Consider the following 18,629-nt stretch of genomic DNA (forward strand, 5'->3'; position numbering starts at 1 on the left):
CGAGCCCACAATTGTTTCGAAGGAACAATATTTTTCTAGTTGTGGGCTCGCCTATAAGGCGAGCACACTTTAGATATTGTCATTATTTATTTATTTATTTATTTATATACTATATCAAGTTCTCCTCAAAACTTCGGTTCCTTTCTACTCCTACATACTTAGTGAGAAAATGAAAATAAAAACATCAATGTGTTCAGTTTACAGTGGCGAAGTGTGCTATTACTTTTTACAGCAATCGGCCAAATGGTGGCGCTGTAGGAAGCCTTCGAAAGTGCGAACTTTGAACAGGTATAGCTCATGCTGTGTTATACATACAGCCATGAAACCTGTATACACTTATGCGTCTCCTCATGCCGAACAACTTTTACCCTCTAACTTTTGACCTCTGACCTTTAGGTCTCCCACAATTCGGAATTATATGAAAAACAGTAAAAATCTATCTCCTCCTGGGTTTTTTTTGTTACGCGCACAAAACTTTTTTCACATGAACTTTGGACCAATACGGTCAGATTTATCTCGGTGGATTTCTTTTAAAGTGAAATATCATTTTTTAATAATTCAATCAATATTGCGGTTTTATGCAAATTATTCTTCGGCCTCTAAATCATACATGCAAAGTTACACGTTCATGGCATTTGGCAAAGATGTGGAGGGTTAGTCAAAGTATCACTGAAACCAATTTTATTCCAATCGGCCAAAGGGGGGCGCTATACGAAGCGTCTGAAAATTCAAACTTCAAACGGGCATAAGTCATGACTCGTTTCGTTTGAAGACATGCAACTTGTTACACGCGTGCTTTGACTCAAGCGGAAGACATCTGTGTCGTTGTTAAGTAAGCTCCGCCCTTCCATTTTCCGCCATTTTGAGCAGTTTGTAAAACGCGTAAACCCGCTTTTATTCTGGAATTTTCGCGTCACGTGCACAAAACTTTTTTTACGTGAACTTTGGACCGATATCTAAAGATCTGTCAGATCGGATTTCTTTAACATTGAAACATGCTTTTTTAAATAATTCAAACAATATTGCATTTTTATGCAAATTATTCTTCTGCCTCTAAAACATACATGCAAAGTCAGATTTTCATGACAAAATAGTGTAGAGGGTTAGTTCAAATATCACTGAAACCAATCTTACCCCAAATGGCCAAAGGGGGGCGCTATATAATTTTGAGCAGTTTGTAAAACGCTTAAACCCGTTTTTATTCTAGGATTTTTTTTGCAATTTGCATGAAACATTCTACACGCAATCTAAGGACCTTTATCTAACATGCCTATGAAGTGCACACAAAAAAATTATAAAATAATAATAATAAATATAGCTGCAAGTGTAACCCTGGTTACTTATTGCAACCAAACGTGGCAACCCAACCAGACATGGCAACCTTGTCAAGCAAGGAGTATAAATAAAGGTTGAGGTGATGTCACTTCCTAGATTGCCACTCCCTCCCAACCCAGAGTGTTTGGAAGCAGCATGGTTCATGCTATGCTGCTGCAGCTGCCCTCATGCTGTATACTTTCTGTGCCTATCCATACCTACTCAGCGGTGAGTTCATATCAACTGGTTTATTCTCAATGGCTTGGTCGATTGTGTTGAAATGGGTCTGCTAGCTGTTTGGTGTTTTAGCACAAATGCTGTGTAACAAGGGGTTTACTTGACTGTGCTAAACTCCTAGCAGACCAAACAAATGTGTACAAGCTCAAACTGCTTGGTTTTCATTATTCACTAAAGTGAATTACATTTGAGTTTTGAAGTATTTCATTTGGGTTTTTGAACTATCTGATTTTGAGTTTGAAAGATTTTGAGTTTTGAAGTAATGACTTTTGTTTCTTTATAAAGTAATGATTTATTTGAGAAATATATTTTTATTTTCTTAATGCATGCATGCTATTATGAGCTTGAAATATTGACTTTAATGAGAATCATGAAATGAAAAGTAACATTCATGTTGACTTAGAATTGAATTATATTGTACAATAGACTGATTGCTTTATTTTCACCTGGCCTTTTTCAGGTCAGGTTTTTTGTGACACGAGCTGATGAGCTCTGGCGAGCCTCCCATTGAACCTGCTGGACCTTGAACCCCTCCTCCCATGGTGTTTGGTAGGAACCTGTGTTCCCCTTGTGTTCTCTCTCTCACTGAGGCACTGAGCCCAATCCCATGCCCAATCCCAATGCCCAATCCCAATGAACTGAACTGAACTCGAACTCTTTAAAGGGCCCCCATTTGTTATTTTTCATGTTGTTGCAACTGTTGATTTTCTTATCTGTCTGAAAAGTTTTCAATATATATTTCAGTTTAAACTTGCAACTTTGACTCCGTCTCCAATTTCTTTGGTATTCACACTACAAACTGAGCTCTCAGCAGCCGAACCTGGTTACTTCTGGTTTTTATGCAGTCATATCTCATTTATAACAGTGTAACAGCGTTATCCATTGTGCAAGTTGCTACACAAGCAGCGATAAAGTGGCCAAAGCCAAAAACACCTCAAATCATGAACACAGCCTGCAATGTGCGTGAAATCTTGCAAGCACATTCCCAATAGGTCAAGGAACAGATACCACCCTTCTTACATTGGCCTGTTATAGCGCCACCAGCGGGTCAACTTTTGCACAACACATTTTTGGAACAAAATGGACCAATCTTTGACGTCAGTAACGTCAAAGAGAGCACTGCCTGCGATCTTGACATTTTGTACTTTTATAGCCATTGTTTTCCGGCTTGAAGCGAGCCCACAATTGTTTCGAAGGAACAATATTTTTCTAGTGACAATATCTAACCGTCATATCAAGTTCTCCTCAAAACTTCGGTTCCTTTCTACTCCTACATACTTAGTGAGAAAATGAAAATAAAAACATCAATGTGTTCAGCTTACAGTGGCGAAGTGTGCTATTATTTTTTACAGCAATCGGCCAAATGGTGGCGCTGTAGGAAGCCTTCGAAAGTGCGATCTTTGAACAGGTATAGCTCATGCTGTGTTATACGTACAGCCATGAAACCTGTATACACTTATGCGTCTCCTCATGCCGAACAACTTTTACCCTCTAACTTTTGACCTCTGACCTTTAGGTCTCCCACAATTTGGAATTATATGAAAAACAGTAAAAATCTATCTCCTCCTGGGATTTTTGCATAACGCGCACAAAACTTTTTTCACATGAACTTTGGACCAATACGGTCAAACTAGTCTCGGCGGATTTCTTTTAAAGTGAAATATAATTTTTTAATAATTTAATCAATATTGCGGTTTTATGCAAATTATTCTTCGGCCTCTAAATCATACATGCAAAGTTACACGTTCATGGCATTTGGCAAAGATGTGGAGGGTTAGTCAAAGTATCACTGAAACCAATTTTATTCCAATCGGCCAAAGGGGGGCGCTATACGAAGCGTTTGAAAATCCAAACTTCAAACGGGCATAAGTCATGACTCGTTTCGTTTGAAGACATGCAACTTGTTACACGCGTGCTTTGACTCAAGCGGAAGACATCTGTGTCGTTGTTAAGTAAGCTCCGCCCTTCAATTTTCCGCCATTTTGAGCAGTTTGTAAAACGCGTAAACCCGCTTTTATTCTGGAATTTTCGCGTCACGTGCACAAAACCTTTTTTACGTGAACTTTGGACCGATATCTAAAGATCTGTCAGATCGGATTTTTTTTATTTTTATTGAAACATGCTTTTTTAATAATTCAATGAATATTGCAGTTTTATGCAAATTATTCTTCTGCCTCTAAATCATACATGCAAAGTCACATTTTCATGACAAAATAGTGTAGAGGGTTAGTTCAAATATCACTTACCCCAAATGGCCAAAGGGGGGCGCTATATAATTTTGAGCAGTTTGTAAAACGCTTAAACCCATTTTTATTCTAGGATTTTTTTTGCAATTTGCATGAAACATTCTACACGCAATCTAAGGACCTTTATCTAACATGCCTATGAAGTGCACACAAAAAAAATATAAAATAATAATAATAAATATAGCTGCAAGCAGCGATAAAGTGGCCAAAGCCAAAAACACCTCAAATCATGAACACAGCCTGGGATGTGCGTGAAATCTTGCAAGCACATTCCCAATAGGTCAAGGAACAGATACCAACCTTCTCACATTGGCCTGTTATAGCGCCACCAGCGGGTCAACTTTTGCACAACACATTTTTGGAACAAAATGGACCAATATTTGACGTCAGTAACGTCAAAGAGAGCACTGCCTGCGATCTTGACATTTTGTGCTTTTATAGCCATTGTTTTCTGGCTTGAAGCGAGCCCACAATTGTTTCGAAGGAACAATATTTTTCTAGTGACAATATCTAACCGTCATATCAAGTTCTCCTCAAAACTTCGGTTCCTTTCTACTCCTACATACTTAGACAGAAAATGAAAATAAAAACATCAATGTGTTCAGCTTACAGTGGCGAAGTGTGCTATTATTTTTTACAGCAATCGGCCAAATGGTGGCGCTGTAGGAAGCCTTCGAAAGTGCGAACTTTGAACAGATAGAGCTCATGCTCTGTTATACGTACAGTCATGAAACCTGTATACACCTATGCGTCTCCTCATGCCGAACAACTTTTACGCTCTGACTTTTGACCTCTGACCTTTAGATCCCCCAGAATTTTGAATTATATAAAAAACAGTAAAAATCTATCTCCTCCTGGGATTTTTGCGTTACGCGCACAAAACTTTTTTCACATGAACTTTGGACCAATACGGTCAAACTAGTCTCGGCGGATTTCTTTTAAAGTGAAATATAATTTTTTAATAATTCAATCAATATTGCGGTTTTATGCAAATTATTCTTCGGCCTCTAAATCATACATGCAAAGTTACATGTTCATGGCATTTGGCAAAGATGTGGAGGGTTAGTCAAAGTATCACTGAAACCAATTTTATTCCAATCGGCCAAAGGGGGGCGCTATAAGAAGCGTTTGAAAATTCAAACTTCAAACGGGCATAAGTCATGACTCGTTTCGTTTGAAGACATGCAACTTGTTACACGCGTGCTTTGACTCAAGCGGAAGACATCTGTGTCGTTGTTAAGTAAGCTCCGCCCTTCAATTTTCCGCCATTTTGAGCAGTTTGTAAAACGCGTAAACCCGCTTTTATTCTGGAATTTTTGCTCCACGTGCACAAAACTTTTTTTATGTGAACTTTGGACCGATATCTAAAGATCTGTCAGATCGGATTTCTTTAAAATTGAAACATGCTTTTTTAAATAAATTCAATGAATATTGCAGTTTTATGCAAATTATTCTTCTGCCTCTAAATCATACATGCAAAGTAACATGTTCATGGCATTTGGCAAAGATGTAGAGTGTTAGTCCAAATATCACTAAAACCAATCTTACCCCAATTGGCCAAAGGGGGGCGCTATATCATTTTGAGCAGTTTGTGAAACGCTTAAACCCGTTAGGATTTTTTTTTGCAATTTGCATGAAACATTCTACACACAATCTAAGGACCTTTATCTAATATGCCTATGAAGTGCACACACACAAAAAATAATAATAATAATGAATATAGCTGCAAGCAGCGATAAAGTGGCCAAAGCCAAAAACACCTCAAATCATGAACAAAGCCTGCAATGTGCGTGAAATCTTACAAGCACATTCCCAATAGGTCAAGGAACAGATACCACCCTTCTTACATTGGCCTGTTATAGCGCCACCAGCGGGTCAACTTTTGCACAACACATTTTTGGAACAAAATGGACCAATCTTTGACGTCAGTAACGTCAAAGAGAGCACTGCCTGCGATCTTGACATTTTGTACTTTTATAGCCATTGTTTTCTGGCTTGAAGCGAGCCCACAATTGTTTCGAAGGAACAATATTTTTCTAGTGAGAACTTGATATTGTCATATCAAGTTCTCCTCAAAACTTCGGTTCCTTTCTACTCCTACATACTTAGTGAGAAAATGAAAATAAAAACATCAATGTGTTCAGCTTACAGTGGCGAAGTGTGCTATTATTTTATACAGCAATCGGCCAAATGGTGGCGCTGTAGGAAGCCTTCGAAAGTGCGAACTTTGAACAGGTAGAGCTCATGCTCTGTTATACGTACAGCCATGAAACCTGTATACACGTATGCGTCTCCTCATGCCGAACAACTTTTACGCTCTGACTTTTCACCTCTGACCTTTAGATCCCCCAAAATTTGGAATTATATGAAAAACAGTAAAAATCTATCTCCTCCTGGGATTTTCGCGTTATGCTCACAAAACTTTTTTCACATGAACTTTGGACCAATATGGTCAAACTAGTCTCGCCGGATTTCTTTTAAAGTGAAATATATATTTTTTTATAATTCAATCTATATTGCGGTTTTATGCAAATTATTCTTCGGCCTCTAAATCATACATGCAAAGTTACACGTTCATGGCATTTGGCAAAGATGTAGAGGGTTAGTCAAAGTATCACTGAAACAAATTTTATTCCAATCGGCCAAAGGGGGGCGCTATACAAAGCGTTTGAAAATTCAAACTTTAAACGGGCATAAGTCATGCCTCGTTTCGTTTGAAGACATGCAACTTGCTTACACGCGTGCTTTGACTCAAGCAGAAGACATCTGTGTCTTTTTTAAGTAAGCTCCGCCCTTAGATTTTCCGCCATTTTGAGCAGTTTGTAAAACGCTTAAACCCGCTTTTAATCTGGAATTTTCGCGTCACGTTCACAAAACTTTTTTTACGTGAACTTTGGACCGATATCTAAAGATCTGTCAGATCGGATTTCTTTAACATTGAAACATGCTTTTTTAAATAATTCAAACAATATTGCATTTTTATGCAAATGATTCTTCTGCCTCTAAAACATACATGCAAAGTCACATTTTCATGACAAAATAGTGTAGAGGGTTAGTTCAAATATCACTGAAACCAATCTTACCCCAAATGGCCAAAGGGGGGCGCTATATAATTTTGAGCAGTTTGTAAAACGCTTAAACCCGTTTTTATTCTAGGATTTTTTTGGCAATTTGCATGAAACATTCTACACGCAATCTAAGGACCTTTATCTAACATGCCTATGAAGTGCACACAAAAAAATTATAAAATAATAATAATAAATATAGCTGCAAGCAGCGATAAAGTGTCCAAAGCCAAAAACACCTCAAATCATGAACACAGCCTGGGATGTGCGTGAAATCTTGCAAGCACATTCCCAATAGGTCAAGGAACAGATACCAACCTTCTCACATTGGCCTGTTATAGCGCCACCAGCGGGTCAACTTTTGCACAACACATTTTTGGAACAAAATGGACCAATCTTTGACGTCAGTAACGTCAAAGAGAGCACTGCCTGCGATCTTGTCATTTTGTGCTTTTATAGCCATTGTTTTCTGGCTTGAAGCGAGCCCACAATTGTTTCGAAGGAACAATATTTTTCTAGTTATTTATCTATCAGTCATATCATACTGTAGACGGGAACTTCGGTTCCTTTCTACTCCTACATACTTAGTGAGAAAATGAAAATAAAAACATCAATGTGTTCAGTTTACAGTGGCGAAGTGTGCTATTATTTTCTATAGCAATCGGCCAAATGGTGGCGCTGTAGGAAGCCTTCGAAAGTGCGAACTTTGAACAGGTATAGCTCATGCTGTGTTTGAGTTACAGTCATGAAACCTGTATACACGTATGCGTCTCCTCATGCCGAACAACTTTTACCCTCTAACTTTTGACCTCTGACCTTTAGGTCTCCCACAATTCGGAATTATATGAAAAACAGTAAAAATCTATCTCCTCCTGGGTTTTTTTCGATACGCGCACAAAACCTTTTTCACATAAACTTTGGACCAATACGGTCAAACTAATCTCGGCGGATTTCTTTTAAAGTGAAATATAATTTTTTAATAATTCTATCAATATTGCGGTTTTATGCAAATTATTCTTCTGCCTCTAAATCATACATGCAAAGTTACACGTTCATGGCATTTGGCAAAGATGTGGAGGGTTAGTCAAAGTATCACTGAAACCAATTTTATTCCAATCGGCCAAAGGGGGGCGCTATACAAAGCGTTTGAAAATTCAAACTTCAAACGGGCATAAGTCATGACTCGTTTCGTTTGAAGACATGCAACTTGTTACACGCGTGCTTTGACTCAAGCGGAAGACATCTGTGTCGTTGTTAAGTAAGCTCCGCCCTTTGATTTTCCGCCATTTTGAGCAGTTTGTAAAACGCGTAAACCCGCTTTTATTCTGGAATTTTCGCTCCACGTGCACAAAACTTTTTTTACGTGAACTTTGGACCGATATCTAAAGATCTGTCAGATCGGATTTCTTTAAAATTGAAATATGCTTTTTAAAATAAATTCAATGAATATTGCAGTTTTATGCAAATTATTCTTCTGCCTCTAAATCATACATGCAAAGTAACATGTTCATGGCATTTGGCAAAGATGTAGAGTGTTAGTCCAAATATCACTAAAACCAATCTTACCCCAATTGGCCAAAGGGGGGCGCTATATCATTTTGAGCAGTTTGTGAAACACTTAAACCCGTTAGGATTTTTTTTTGCAATTTGCATGAAACATTCTACACACAATCTAAGGACCTTTATCTAATATGCCTATGAAGTGCACACACACAAAAAAAATAATAATAATGAATATAGCTGCAAGCAGCGATAAAGTGGCCAAAGCCAAAAACACCTCAAATCATGAACACAGCCTGCAATGTGCGTGAAATCTTGCAAGCACATTCCCAATAGGTCAAGGAACAGATACCACCCTTCTTACATTGGCCTGTTATAGCGCCACCAGCGGGTCAACTTTTGCACAACACATTTTTGGAACAAAATGGACCAATCTTTGACGTCAGTAACGTCAAAGAGAGCACTGCCTGCGATCTTGACATTTTGTACTTTTATAGCCATTGTTTTCTGGCTTGAAGCGAGCCCACAATTGTTTCGAAGGAACAATATTTTTCTAGTTTTTTATAGCAATCGGCCAAATGGTGGCGCTGTAGGAAGCCTTCGAAAGTGCGATCTTTGAACAGGTATAGCTCATGCTGTGTTATACATACAGCCATGAAACCTGTATACACTTATGCGTCTCCTCATGCCGAACAACTTTTACCCTCTAACTTTTGACCTCTGACCTTTAGGTCTCCCACAATTCGGAATTATATGAAAAACAGTAAAAATCTATCTCCTCCTGGGTTTTTTTCGTTACGCGCACGAAACATTTTTCACATGAACTTTGGACCAATACGGTCAGATTTATCTCGGCGGATTTCTTTTAAAGTGAAATATAATTTTTTAATAATTCAATAGATATTGCGGTTTTATGCAAATTATTCTTCTGCCTCTAAATCATACATGCAAAGTTACACGTTCATGGCATTTGGCAAAGATGTAGAGGGTTAGTCAAAGTATCACTGAAACCAATTTTATTCCAATCGGCCAAAGGGGGGCGCTATACGAAGCGTTTGGAAATTCAAACTTCAAACGGGCATAAGTCATGACTCGTTTCGTTTGAAGACATGCAACTTGTTACACGCGTGCTTTGACTCGAGCGGAAGACATCTGTGTCGTTGTTAAGTAAGCTCCGCCCTTCGGTTTTCCGCCATTTTGAGCAGTTTGTAAAACGCGTAAACCCGCTTTTATTCTGGAATTTTCGCTCCACGTGCACAAAACTTTTTTTACGTGAACTTTGGACCGATATCTAAAGATCTGTCGGATCGGATTTCTTTAAAATTGAAACATGCTTTTTAAAATAAATTCAATGAATATTGCAGTTTTATGCAAATTATTCTTCTGCCTCTAAATCATACATGCAAAGTAACATGTTCATGGCATTTGGCAAAGATGTAGAGTGTTAGTCCAAATATCACTAAAACCAATCTTACCCCAATTGGCCAAAGGGGGGCGCTATATCATTTTGAGCAGTTTGTGAAACGCTTAAACCCGTTAGGATTTTTTTTTGCAATTTGCATGAAACATTCTACACACAATCTAAGGACCTTTACCTAATATGCCTATGAAGTGCACACACACAAAAAAAATATAATAATAATGAATATAGCTGCAAGCAGCGATAAAGTGTCCAAAGCCAAAAACACCTCAAATCATGAACACAGCCTGCAATGTGCATGAAATCTTGCAAACACATTCCCAATAGGTCAAGGAGCAGATACCACCCTTCTCACATTGGCCTGTTATAGCGCCACCAGCGGGTCAACTTTTGCACAACACATTTTTGGAACAAAATGGACCAATCTTTGACGTCAGTAACGTCAAAGAGAGCACTGCCTGTGATCTTGACATTTTGTACATTTATAGCTATTGTTTTCCGGCTTGAAGCGAGCCCACAATTGTTTCGAAGGAACAATATTTTCTAGTTACACTATGACACTCTTACAAGCTACAATCCGTAGCTTGGTCAACTAACTGATGAGAAATGACAATAAAGACGTATATAGTCTGAGCAGACCTCTAGACTGACATCATACACAACAAAAATAATATTGCCATGCATGCCTATCAACACTGATTTGCGCAGGAATTAGTTTGCACCGCTCACTTCGCACGGGTGCGATTTTTGATTTACCAGCCAATGGGTTAGGAAGGAAGGGAAGACATTTGCATGAGAAAGTCTGTGTCCGTGCTGGTCCCTGGTGAACTCTTTTTCTTTAATTTTTTTTTATCATATCATTGGATACAATTCCATGCTGTATTGTTGGTACCATAGGAGAGATAACAAGGCAATACGTTTACCAATACTATACTTGAGAGCGTAAAATGGTGGCCCTAAGCTAGAATTCTTTTGATGGCCCCGCAAAAGCAGGGGTGAAAGTGACTTGAAGCTCTTGCCGTAACTCCCAGAGATGAAAATCAGTGACACCTCTCGGCATTGGCTGAATAATGAATGATAAGGATCCACAGATAAGCCCTAATCATTTTGATCATTTTATCCGTTAAAAAACCTGTCAAAAGAGCCTACAGTCTAGCAAGTTCACACCTATGTAAACCACACTTCACACCCAAATACCCAACGTTAACATTTCCTTCTGCTGCGTGTTTTTAAAAGTGTTGCAGAGCAAGTAGCCTACTGAAAACCTAATTTGATATTTCACAGGTCACAGGTTAAACTGCATGCTGCACAGGGACTAGGGAGTATGTCGCTGCCAAATAAATTAGTGCTGAATTGTCACGTGACATGAAAGCTGTGAAGAACACACTGCTCTACTCTGCTTGATGGATTTTACATTTGTGATGGCGAAAAAATTAATGTTCCACAAGGATGAAGGATTTGAAGAATTGACAAAGATTTATTCAAAAAGGCAAAATGTTGAACAGAGTAACAGCATTACAGATCAGAGGAGCAGGTCTCCTGTCCTCTCCGGGCACAAGCCTCCCCCTCCGCCTCATTTTCATACAGTCCTTATACTCTCATTCAGAGATGCTGTTCTAAACATGGTCTAATAAGGACATGTACTAAACATAAAGCAACGTAGAAACAGTTACAGAAATAAAGATTTGCTGACAGACTAAGAAGTAAGCTTGGGGGAGACGGCGTCAGCTGTTAGATTGACAGCTGTTGAGTTGAATTAGCATGTGACCATCAATTCAATGACATTGAGTGGAAGGAGAATAAGTACTTAATAGACATATTTGTTACTCTATAAATTATCACACATGACACATTGTCACGCATTTTTAAGTTATGTGTCAAGTCAGGAGTTTTCACTTCTCCAAATTAATTGCACAGAGCTGGCAATTTCAATGATAATGTCTGGGTTGTGAGCTGCACAGAATGTTAAGGTTCTATGCAAGGCTACAATGCAAGCACCATTCACGTTTCTGCATGACAGAATGGAAAGCATTCTAAGAAATATGAATATACATTCACTAGCTAACAAGAAACACACCATGAAGGTTTAAGGGTTTTAATGAGGTAAGGGCAGATAAATAATGAGCAGTGATCGATGAGCAGACATGGATCTATGGTGTAACAATCATGAAATCGATCAATGATAATAATGAAATCAAGCAGTAATGAGGCAATAGTGGAAGGAGGGGATACGAAAAAGCAAGAGGGGTTCTGGGAAGTTAGAGTGAGGATAAATAGAGCTAGGTAGATGTCTAGGGGGCGGAGCTAAGGGCCAGGTAGGCCAGGTAGGTGGCGTGAGAGCAGGTAGGTGGAGAGGGGGGAGGAGTCATGGTGTGTTTCTCTCTCTCCTGAACTTCTGTTGTTCCAACACCATGTATGGGGTCCCTGCTTCATCTCTCTATCAGCTAATAGGTCCATGGCCGGAAAAAAATACCCCTTATCTACATAAAGCAGAAATACTTCATCCAGTACAGGTGCACAAACCTATCCATACTGTCTCCTCCTATGTCTCACCAGGTCCACTCTTGCTCTCACAAAGTCCAGGACCTGTGCGTACTGCGTAGCACCAGACTCCCAGTAACATGTAATTCAGGAGCAGTGGGTTCCTGACTGTCCCTTCTTCCTCACGGAATACACAGGCTGGGGCGCCACCGCCAACCCATACTGCTCCCGGGTGCCGTCTACAATCCGGCTGTCACCCGTCTCTCCGGTGGTCTTATAAGGTGATTTTATTGTATTGAATATTTATGTTTTATTTTTAAATGTACTGTATAGCTCATTTGCCATGTATTCTCTTGCACTATTGTGCAAGATAATTCTTTTTCTGTACTGTACTTTGTGTTGCAGTTATCATTATCACTATCTTGGTCAAAGAGATGGAAAAACAGAGCATTAAGGATGAAATCAAATCAAATAGCAGCAGGTATAAAATCACATCCATCCTGCATCCATCATCTCGATGCTCCATCATCTCGATGCTTTTGTCTTCAGCATCCCTATTCTTGCCAGGGCCTTGTCCACACTGGGGATCATCCTATCGTGAAAATCCCACAGCCTGGTGTCAACGTGCAGCTGCTCTTTGCTCTTTTGGCCGGTATGCGTTTGGTTGCGGACGTGAATGACCCGACCCACTTCTGGAGGGACCAAGAACGTGTCCCCGAAGTTCTTGAGCACCGCGTGTATTGACGTCTGCTCCACCATCCTTGGCTGAACGATCATCTTGTAGCGGTCGTAGTCATAACTTGCTCGGTCTTCTCTGTAGACATGCTCCAGAATATTTGTACCTGGCACCCCTTCCCACTGGGGTAGGTGGAACTTTCCACTGGACTCAAAGTGGAAACTTGGATATAAATGAGTCTGAAAAAGGAACACCGCTGCCTTTGGTGCCTGCCGTTGGAGCTGGTCCATCATATCCTTTAGGCTGTTTTGTTGGTACGGTACTATGATCTCATCTATGTCATGCAACAAGACATAGCGAGAGCGGTACATGTATCTGTATATGCAGTCGTTGAGGGTGGTCAGCTGGCCGAAGTAGTGCAGATCCCCTTCACCCGCTCGATACCGCCACCCTTGCCGCGACGGTTTGAGATGCTCCTCTATAGGCCAGGGAACCATGTCTACCAAACCCTCCTGGCTGTAGCCGTGTAGCAAGCGGTCGAGGTCTGGGCCGCAGCTGGTGTTGTAGACCGCCACCCTGCCCACGCCCAGCAGCCTGTACATCTCTAAAGCCTGCGTGAACTGAAGCACGTTGTTGTAGTCTCCATACAGCGTGGAGATGCAGACTGTGAGCTCAAACTGGGGCTTTATCTCCTCCTCTGTCCCACTGCTCTCCTGGTTAGCTAGAATCACAATCAGATTCATAGTCACAAGTCACATCACAGCTTTAAAGAGGTGGTGCCATAGTTTTGTTACTTTTTCTGTTTTGTATGTGTCTGTGGAGTTAACATTACTCTAACAGACCCCGAGGTGTGGTTCTAATATGCAAATATGTCTTCCCTATATATTTTTGGTTACTTCCTGAAAGCTGAAAGCCTCCAAGTCAAAAGACCAAATTGAAATACACTGATATAATTCCATATAACAACACTTTGGGTGTGGCTTACTTTCAGCTGGGTCACCACCCACCTGACAAACCAGGCATACTTAAAGGCCCACTTCACCTCTGGGACAACCAGATCTAATTTTATTGTTGTTTGGGACAGGAACAACACAAGTTGTTTTTTGTGTTCAATCTGTGTTTTGAGATATTTTTGTATTTCAGCATGACTAGTGATGCATTTTGCATCATATGATGCAGCATGATGTGTCATATGATGCAAAAGGCATCACTAGTCATGCTGAAATACTTGTGTTGATCGTGTTGAACGTGTCCCAAACAACAATAAAATAAGATCTGGTTGTCCCAGAGGTGAAGTCGGCCTTTAATGAGCAGGTTGGTGTGGCCACATAAAAACACACTTTTCTGTACACTTTTGAAAAAAATCTACCAAGTATAATCACAAAAATAAATCACAGCACCCCATCATTTTTTTTCTTCAAGGTCTATCATTGTAATTTACAGAAAAAGAAAGGGAATAAGAAGGGGGGAAGATAGATCAACAAACAAATTATCTACATATTTACACATACTGTATACCTGAGGTAAGAGATAAAGGTGTGTGAGCATAGCAGATGTATACTGTACCTAATATAGTGTGGAGGTAAGTTAAGGTTGCGAAGGGGGAAAAACAAATGTCAGTTACCTATAGGGAGAAAGATCTGCTGCTGTGCTTCCATGCTGTCTGGATGAATCGACAGGCCGATGTGGGTGGCCTTGCACCCTGCGGGGATCCGACACATGACATCCACGGTCTCGAAGGGAAAACCAAAGCTGTCGTCTGCGTGGTGCACAAGTTCAGCCTGAGTGCTGTCGTACAACATGGCAAAGTTGCCATTACAACAGAAAACACAGTGAAGGGGTGCGATTGAATCTCTCCTGAATATGCCAATGATGCGTAAATCCCAACCTTTCACCCTGCGGTCCATGTAGGCTGAAACCAGCAGGTGCTTGGTGTTGTTCAGAGGGGTGATGCTCTGGGAAGCGGTGCGGCAGGGACTCAGGGTTTGGACCAGACGCGGGGTCGCGATGGTTTGGACCAGACGCGGGGTCGCAATGACTCTGTTGTACATCTGGGGGAATCTTATTAACTCTCAAATACCTGGAACGCGCCCGAGTCGCGTTAGATCTTAACCACTTTAACCATTATAGTATGCTTTAACTTTAGAAAAATAGCAGAAAAATCGTGAAAATGTGTGCGAGTCTTTGAATATCTTTGACCCGATCTTTGACGCGACTTCTAAATCCTTCCTCCAAATTAGCTGTTCTCAAACTTTTTCATGTCAAGGACCCCCAAAATTACATTTATTCGGCCACGGACCCCCATCTCAAAATATCTAGTTCCAGGGACCACCCAGAAGCAAAATTTGAGTTACAAACATTCGCTTTGAAAATACATATATTCAAAGATTTGCACACATTTTCACGGCTTTTTCAAAAATAGCAGATCTACAAGCTCGCAGCGAGGCACTCGGTGCCGCGCTGTGAGCTTGTATATCTGCTATTTTTCAATAGTTAAAGCAGTCAATAATCCTAGGCCTAAAGGGGTTAAAGCCACAATGATGAAGATGCTGACAGTAGCAAGGATGAACCTCTTCTTTGAATTGATTATTTTTATAAATTTGAAGATTATGTGGTTATTTTCACAGTTAAACATCATGCTGGTGTGTAGACAGGACTGATCCAAACCAAGGCTTGAAGTGAAGTCTCTTCTCTTGCTGTTAAAGATGCAAGGATTTGCAGCTCTGAGGAGTTTGAACCGTTCTCCTCTGTCCTTCTGTTGTTGTGGAAACTCGGCACGGTATCAACGCGCAAACAAAACAAAATGCACAATTGTGGAATGACAGCTGATACTGTACGTGGAGATGCAGACTGGTTACCTAGAATCACAATCAGATTTCACAAGATGAAATAAGTTAAAAAAGTGGGTGAAATTTCAGCTTGTTGTTTAGACAAGAGAGTATCAGATACTTCTCTGTATTATTTGACATGGGGAATGACATCTCTTCAATATCTTGAGGCTAGGGCGACATTAATTTGACACTTAATATACAAAATGGTACACAAATCAGAATGTAATGTAGCCTACTAATGATTATAAGACAGATCTAACACCCCCTAATCATATACTGTATGTAGTCTCTACTATTATACATGCAAGAATTAAGCAGAATAAATGTACCTTTGCTTGTTTAATCGATTTCAAGAATGCGTTTGGTTGGGTTAATAGAGACTTTCTTCACAGGTTGTTAATAGCTGAATCCACCCTCATAGGTAGAATTAAACTAAGTGCCCCCAGGCACAGTCACACTGACGTTTAATTCAATGCTTTTCAATGGAAACAGATCGTTTTCTTTGCAAAAAATCCGTAAAAAGCAACAAACCGCTCCGTTCCCATTGTAAAGCATTGGCCGAATCCGCCCTCATAGGCAGAATTAAACTTCATGACTGTGCCAAGTAAAAATTTGACCATAAAAAAATGAGATTTGATGACCTCACAAGATTTCTCAAGATTAAAGAAGTTAAAAAAGTGGGTGAAATGTCAGCTTGTTGTTTAGACAAGAGAGTATCAGATACATCTCTGTGTATTATTTGACATGGGGAATAACATCTCTTATATATAGTATAAAATACTGAGATTTGATGACCTCTGTGTTTGCTGAAATATATATTAAAAAATGTTACCTTGCAAATTACGGACATGGCTGATTCGCACAGGATTAAGATCAGAGTCCACTTCGAATTATAGCAAATTACCAGAGATAACATATTGGTCACACTTTAATGTCTACATGTAAAAGAGAAGCGTGTCAGTATCGTACCTGCTTCAATGTTGAAATCTAATGTAGGTCTGGAGAGGCAAAGTGAAAATGAAACTGGCAACTGCAAGACTTCCGTGCAAGACAACCACTACAGAACCGTTGAAAAACCACAAGCTGCAAACAAATGATTGTCATCTTTTAACTTCTGCAAAAAGATTTCAGACATACTGTAGGCATATTGAGTGTGTTAATGCATTTCTATAGCTACAGTACATACTGTAAGATCAAGTATGAGAACAAAGCTTGAATTCTTTGAACATGGATAAAACGACAAAAGTAAATCTGGAGAACAGAAAACTGCCAAATGCACTAGATCAGGGGTCTTCAACAGGGGTCCCCAGAGTTACTACAGGGGGGTCCTCCAAATCTTAATATAATTTTGATTTAAAATAATCAAAATTATTTTAAATGAACAACTTTAACCGGCCTAGCAGGAGCTTGTAGATCGGCTATTTTTGGCAAATATGTTTGGTGTAGAGGTAAAAAAAAAAAAAAAGAGTAGATCAAATTGACTAAGTATCGACGATTTTTAGGTGGTTAAATGTCTGAAAGAAAAAAAAACACATTAACACGAATCCAACATACAGTAGACTGATGACAGTGCAGTCAAACAAGCCTATGAATCTATCTATGTAATCTATGAAAATCTGCAACACAATTGTATACAATATGTAGGGGGGTGGGGGTCCCTGCTTGATCTCTCTTGTCTCAACTAAGGGGTCCTTGGCCTGAAAACGTTGAAGACCCCTGCACTAGATGTTATGTATCTGAAATGAAAGACAACAAGTCCTTATAACAAGGCCTCTACTCTACCTATGTATAACACAAATATTAATAGTGCTTAGTAAACAACACAACATGAATATATAGAATTTACAAATAACATGATTAATTATCCATGACAAGGTTACTGACTGATTAGCCGACATTGTTAACAACAAATAATTTAGTTAAAGGAGCTATAGTCAACTTTTTCTTGAAAAACGGATGCTAAAATAAAAATAATGTTTCGAAAGGGGAGGGAAAAAAATAAGCTTCATATATGTGTTTCTTTTTAAAAATTACCACAAAAAGCGTAAAATAACGATAAAATAATCATTTTGGCTTTCTTCAGACTGATCGTGGTACAGTCATCTCTTCTGCTCTAACAAAACCAAAAATATGTTTATGACACATAAAGAGTTGATGTCATTAACTGTGTTCAGTGTTCAGGTTTTGTGGTGTGACAATGTATTGCCGTTTATTTGATAAAACATTGAATTATAGTGAAACATAACATTTACATAATTTGACTAAAAACAGGACTAACTAGAAGCAGTGCTCTTCCGAGCCCAGGTCTCCACCAGGTCAGGTATGTTATTGTGGCCTCCTGGTGGCGCTAAATGTGAAAAGGGTGCCATGTCTTCTTTGGCTTTTAACGGCAATGTGACGCTGCATGCATGATTTGAGTCATTTTGTTCCAAAAATTAGTTTGGCAAAAGTCGACCTAACACGCCAATGTGAAAAGAGTGTCATTTATTGGCCTCCTGGTGGCGCTAAAAGTCTTCTTTGGCCTTTAATGGTGACACTGCATGCATGATTTGAGGCAATGTGTTCCAAAAATGTGTTTTGCTAAAGTCTACCTGCTTGTGGCACTATAACGGCCAATGTGAAAAGGGTAGCATTTGTTCCTTGACCTGTAGCGTGGCAAATTTCATGGTGGCGCTAGAACAGGGCCATGTGAAAAATGTGGGTCAGAGGTTCTGAATTGGCATCCAGGGAGCGTGTGTGCTCAGTTTGGCAGCGACCGGAGATTAGCTGCCTTCGGCTGGTGGAGACAATAACACACATTACATACTGTACATTAACAATGTCTCTGAATGTTTCTGACCAACTCTGCCTGCCTGGGGA

At 39.7% G+C, this 18,629-nt stretch overlaps 1 protein-coding gene and 1 long non-coding RNA gene across 2 annotated transcripts; one reads left to right on the plus strand and one right to left on the minus strand.

Annotated features, from left to right (window-relative positions):
* The first annotated feature begins 1,379 nt into the window (after positions 1–1,379).
* LOC308301215 lies at positions 1,380–15,755 on the plus strand. Its single transcript, XR_013962857.1, has 4 exons — positions 1,380–1,542; positions 2,012–2,100; positions 12,339–12,544; positions 15,567–15,755. It is a non-coding gene; the product is annotated as an uncharacterized lncRNA (long non-coding RNA).
* On the minus strand, positions 12,789–15,306 carry LOC308300329 (glycosyltransferase family 92 protein F13G3.3-like; the record flags this gene model as incomplete). Its single annotated transcript, XM_080744145.1, has 2 exons — positions 14,564–15,306; positions 12,789–13,684 (listed from the first exon to the last, which is right to left on the minus strand). The coding sequence occupies exons 1-2, from the start codon at positions 14,988–14,990 to the stop codon at positions 12,789–12,791; spliced, it is 1,323 nt and encodes a 440-aa protein (XP_080600271.1). The 5' UTR covers positions 14,991–15,306.
* Positions 15,756–18,629: the final 2,874 nt, after the last annotated feature.

Source organism: Nannobrachium achirus (assembly GCF_963921795.1).
Source record: "Nannobrachium achirus genome assembly, chromosome: 16".
Lineage (NCBI taxonomy): Eukaryota > Metazoa > Chordata > Actinopteri > Myctophiformes > Myctophidae > Nannobrachium > Nannobrachium achirus.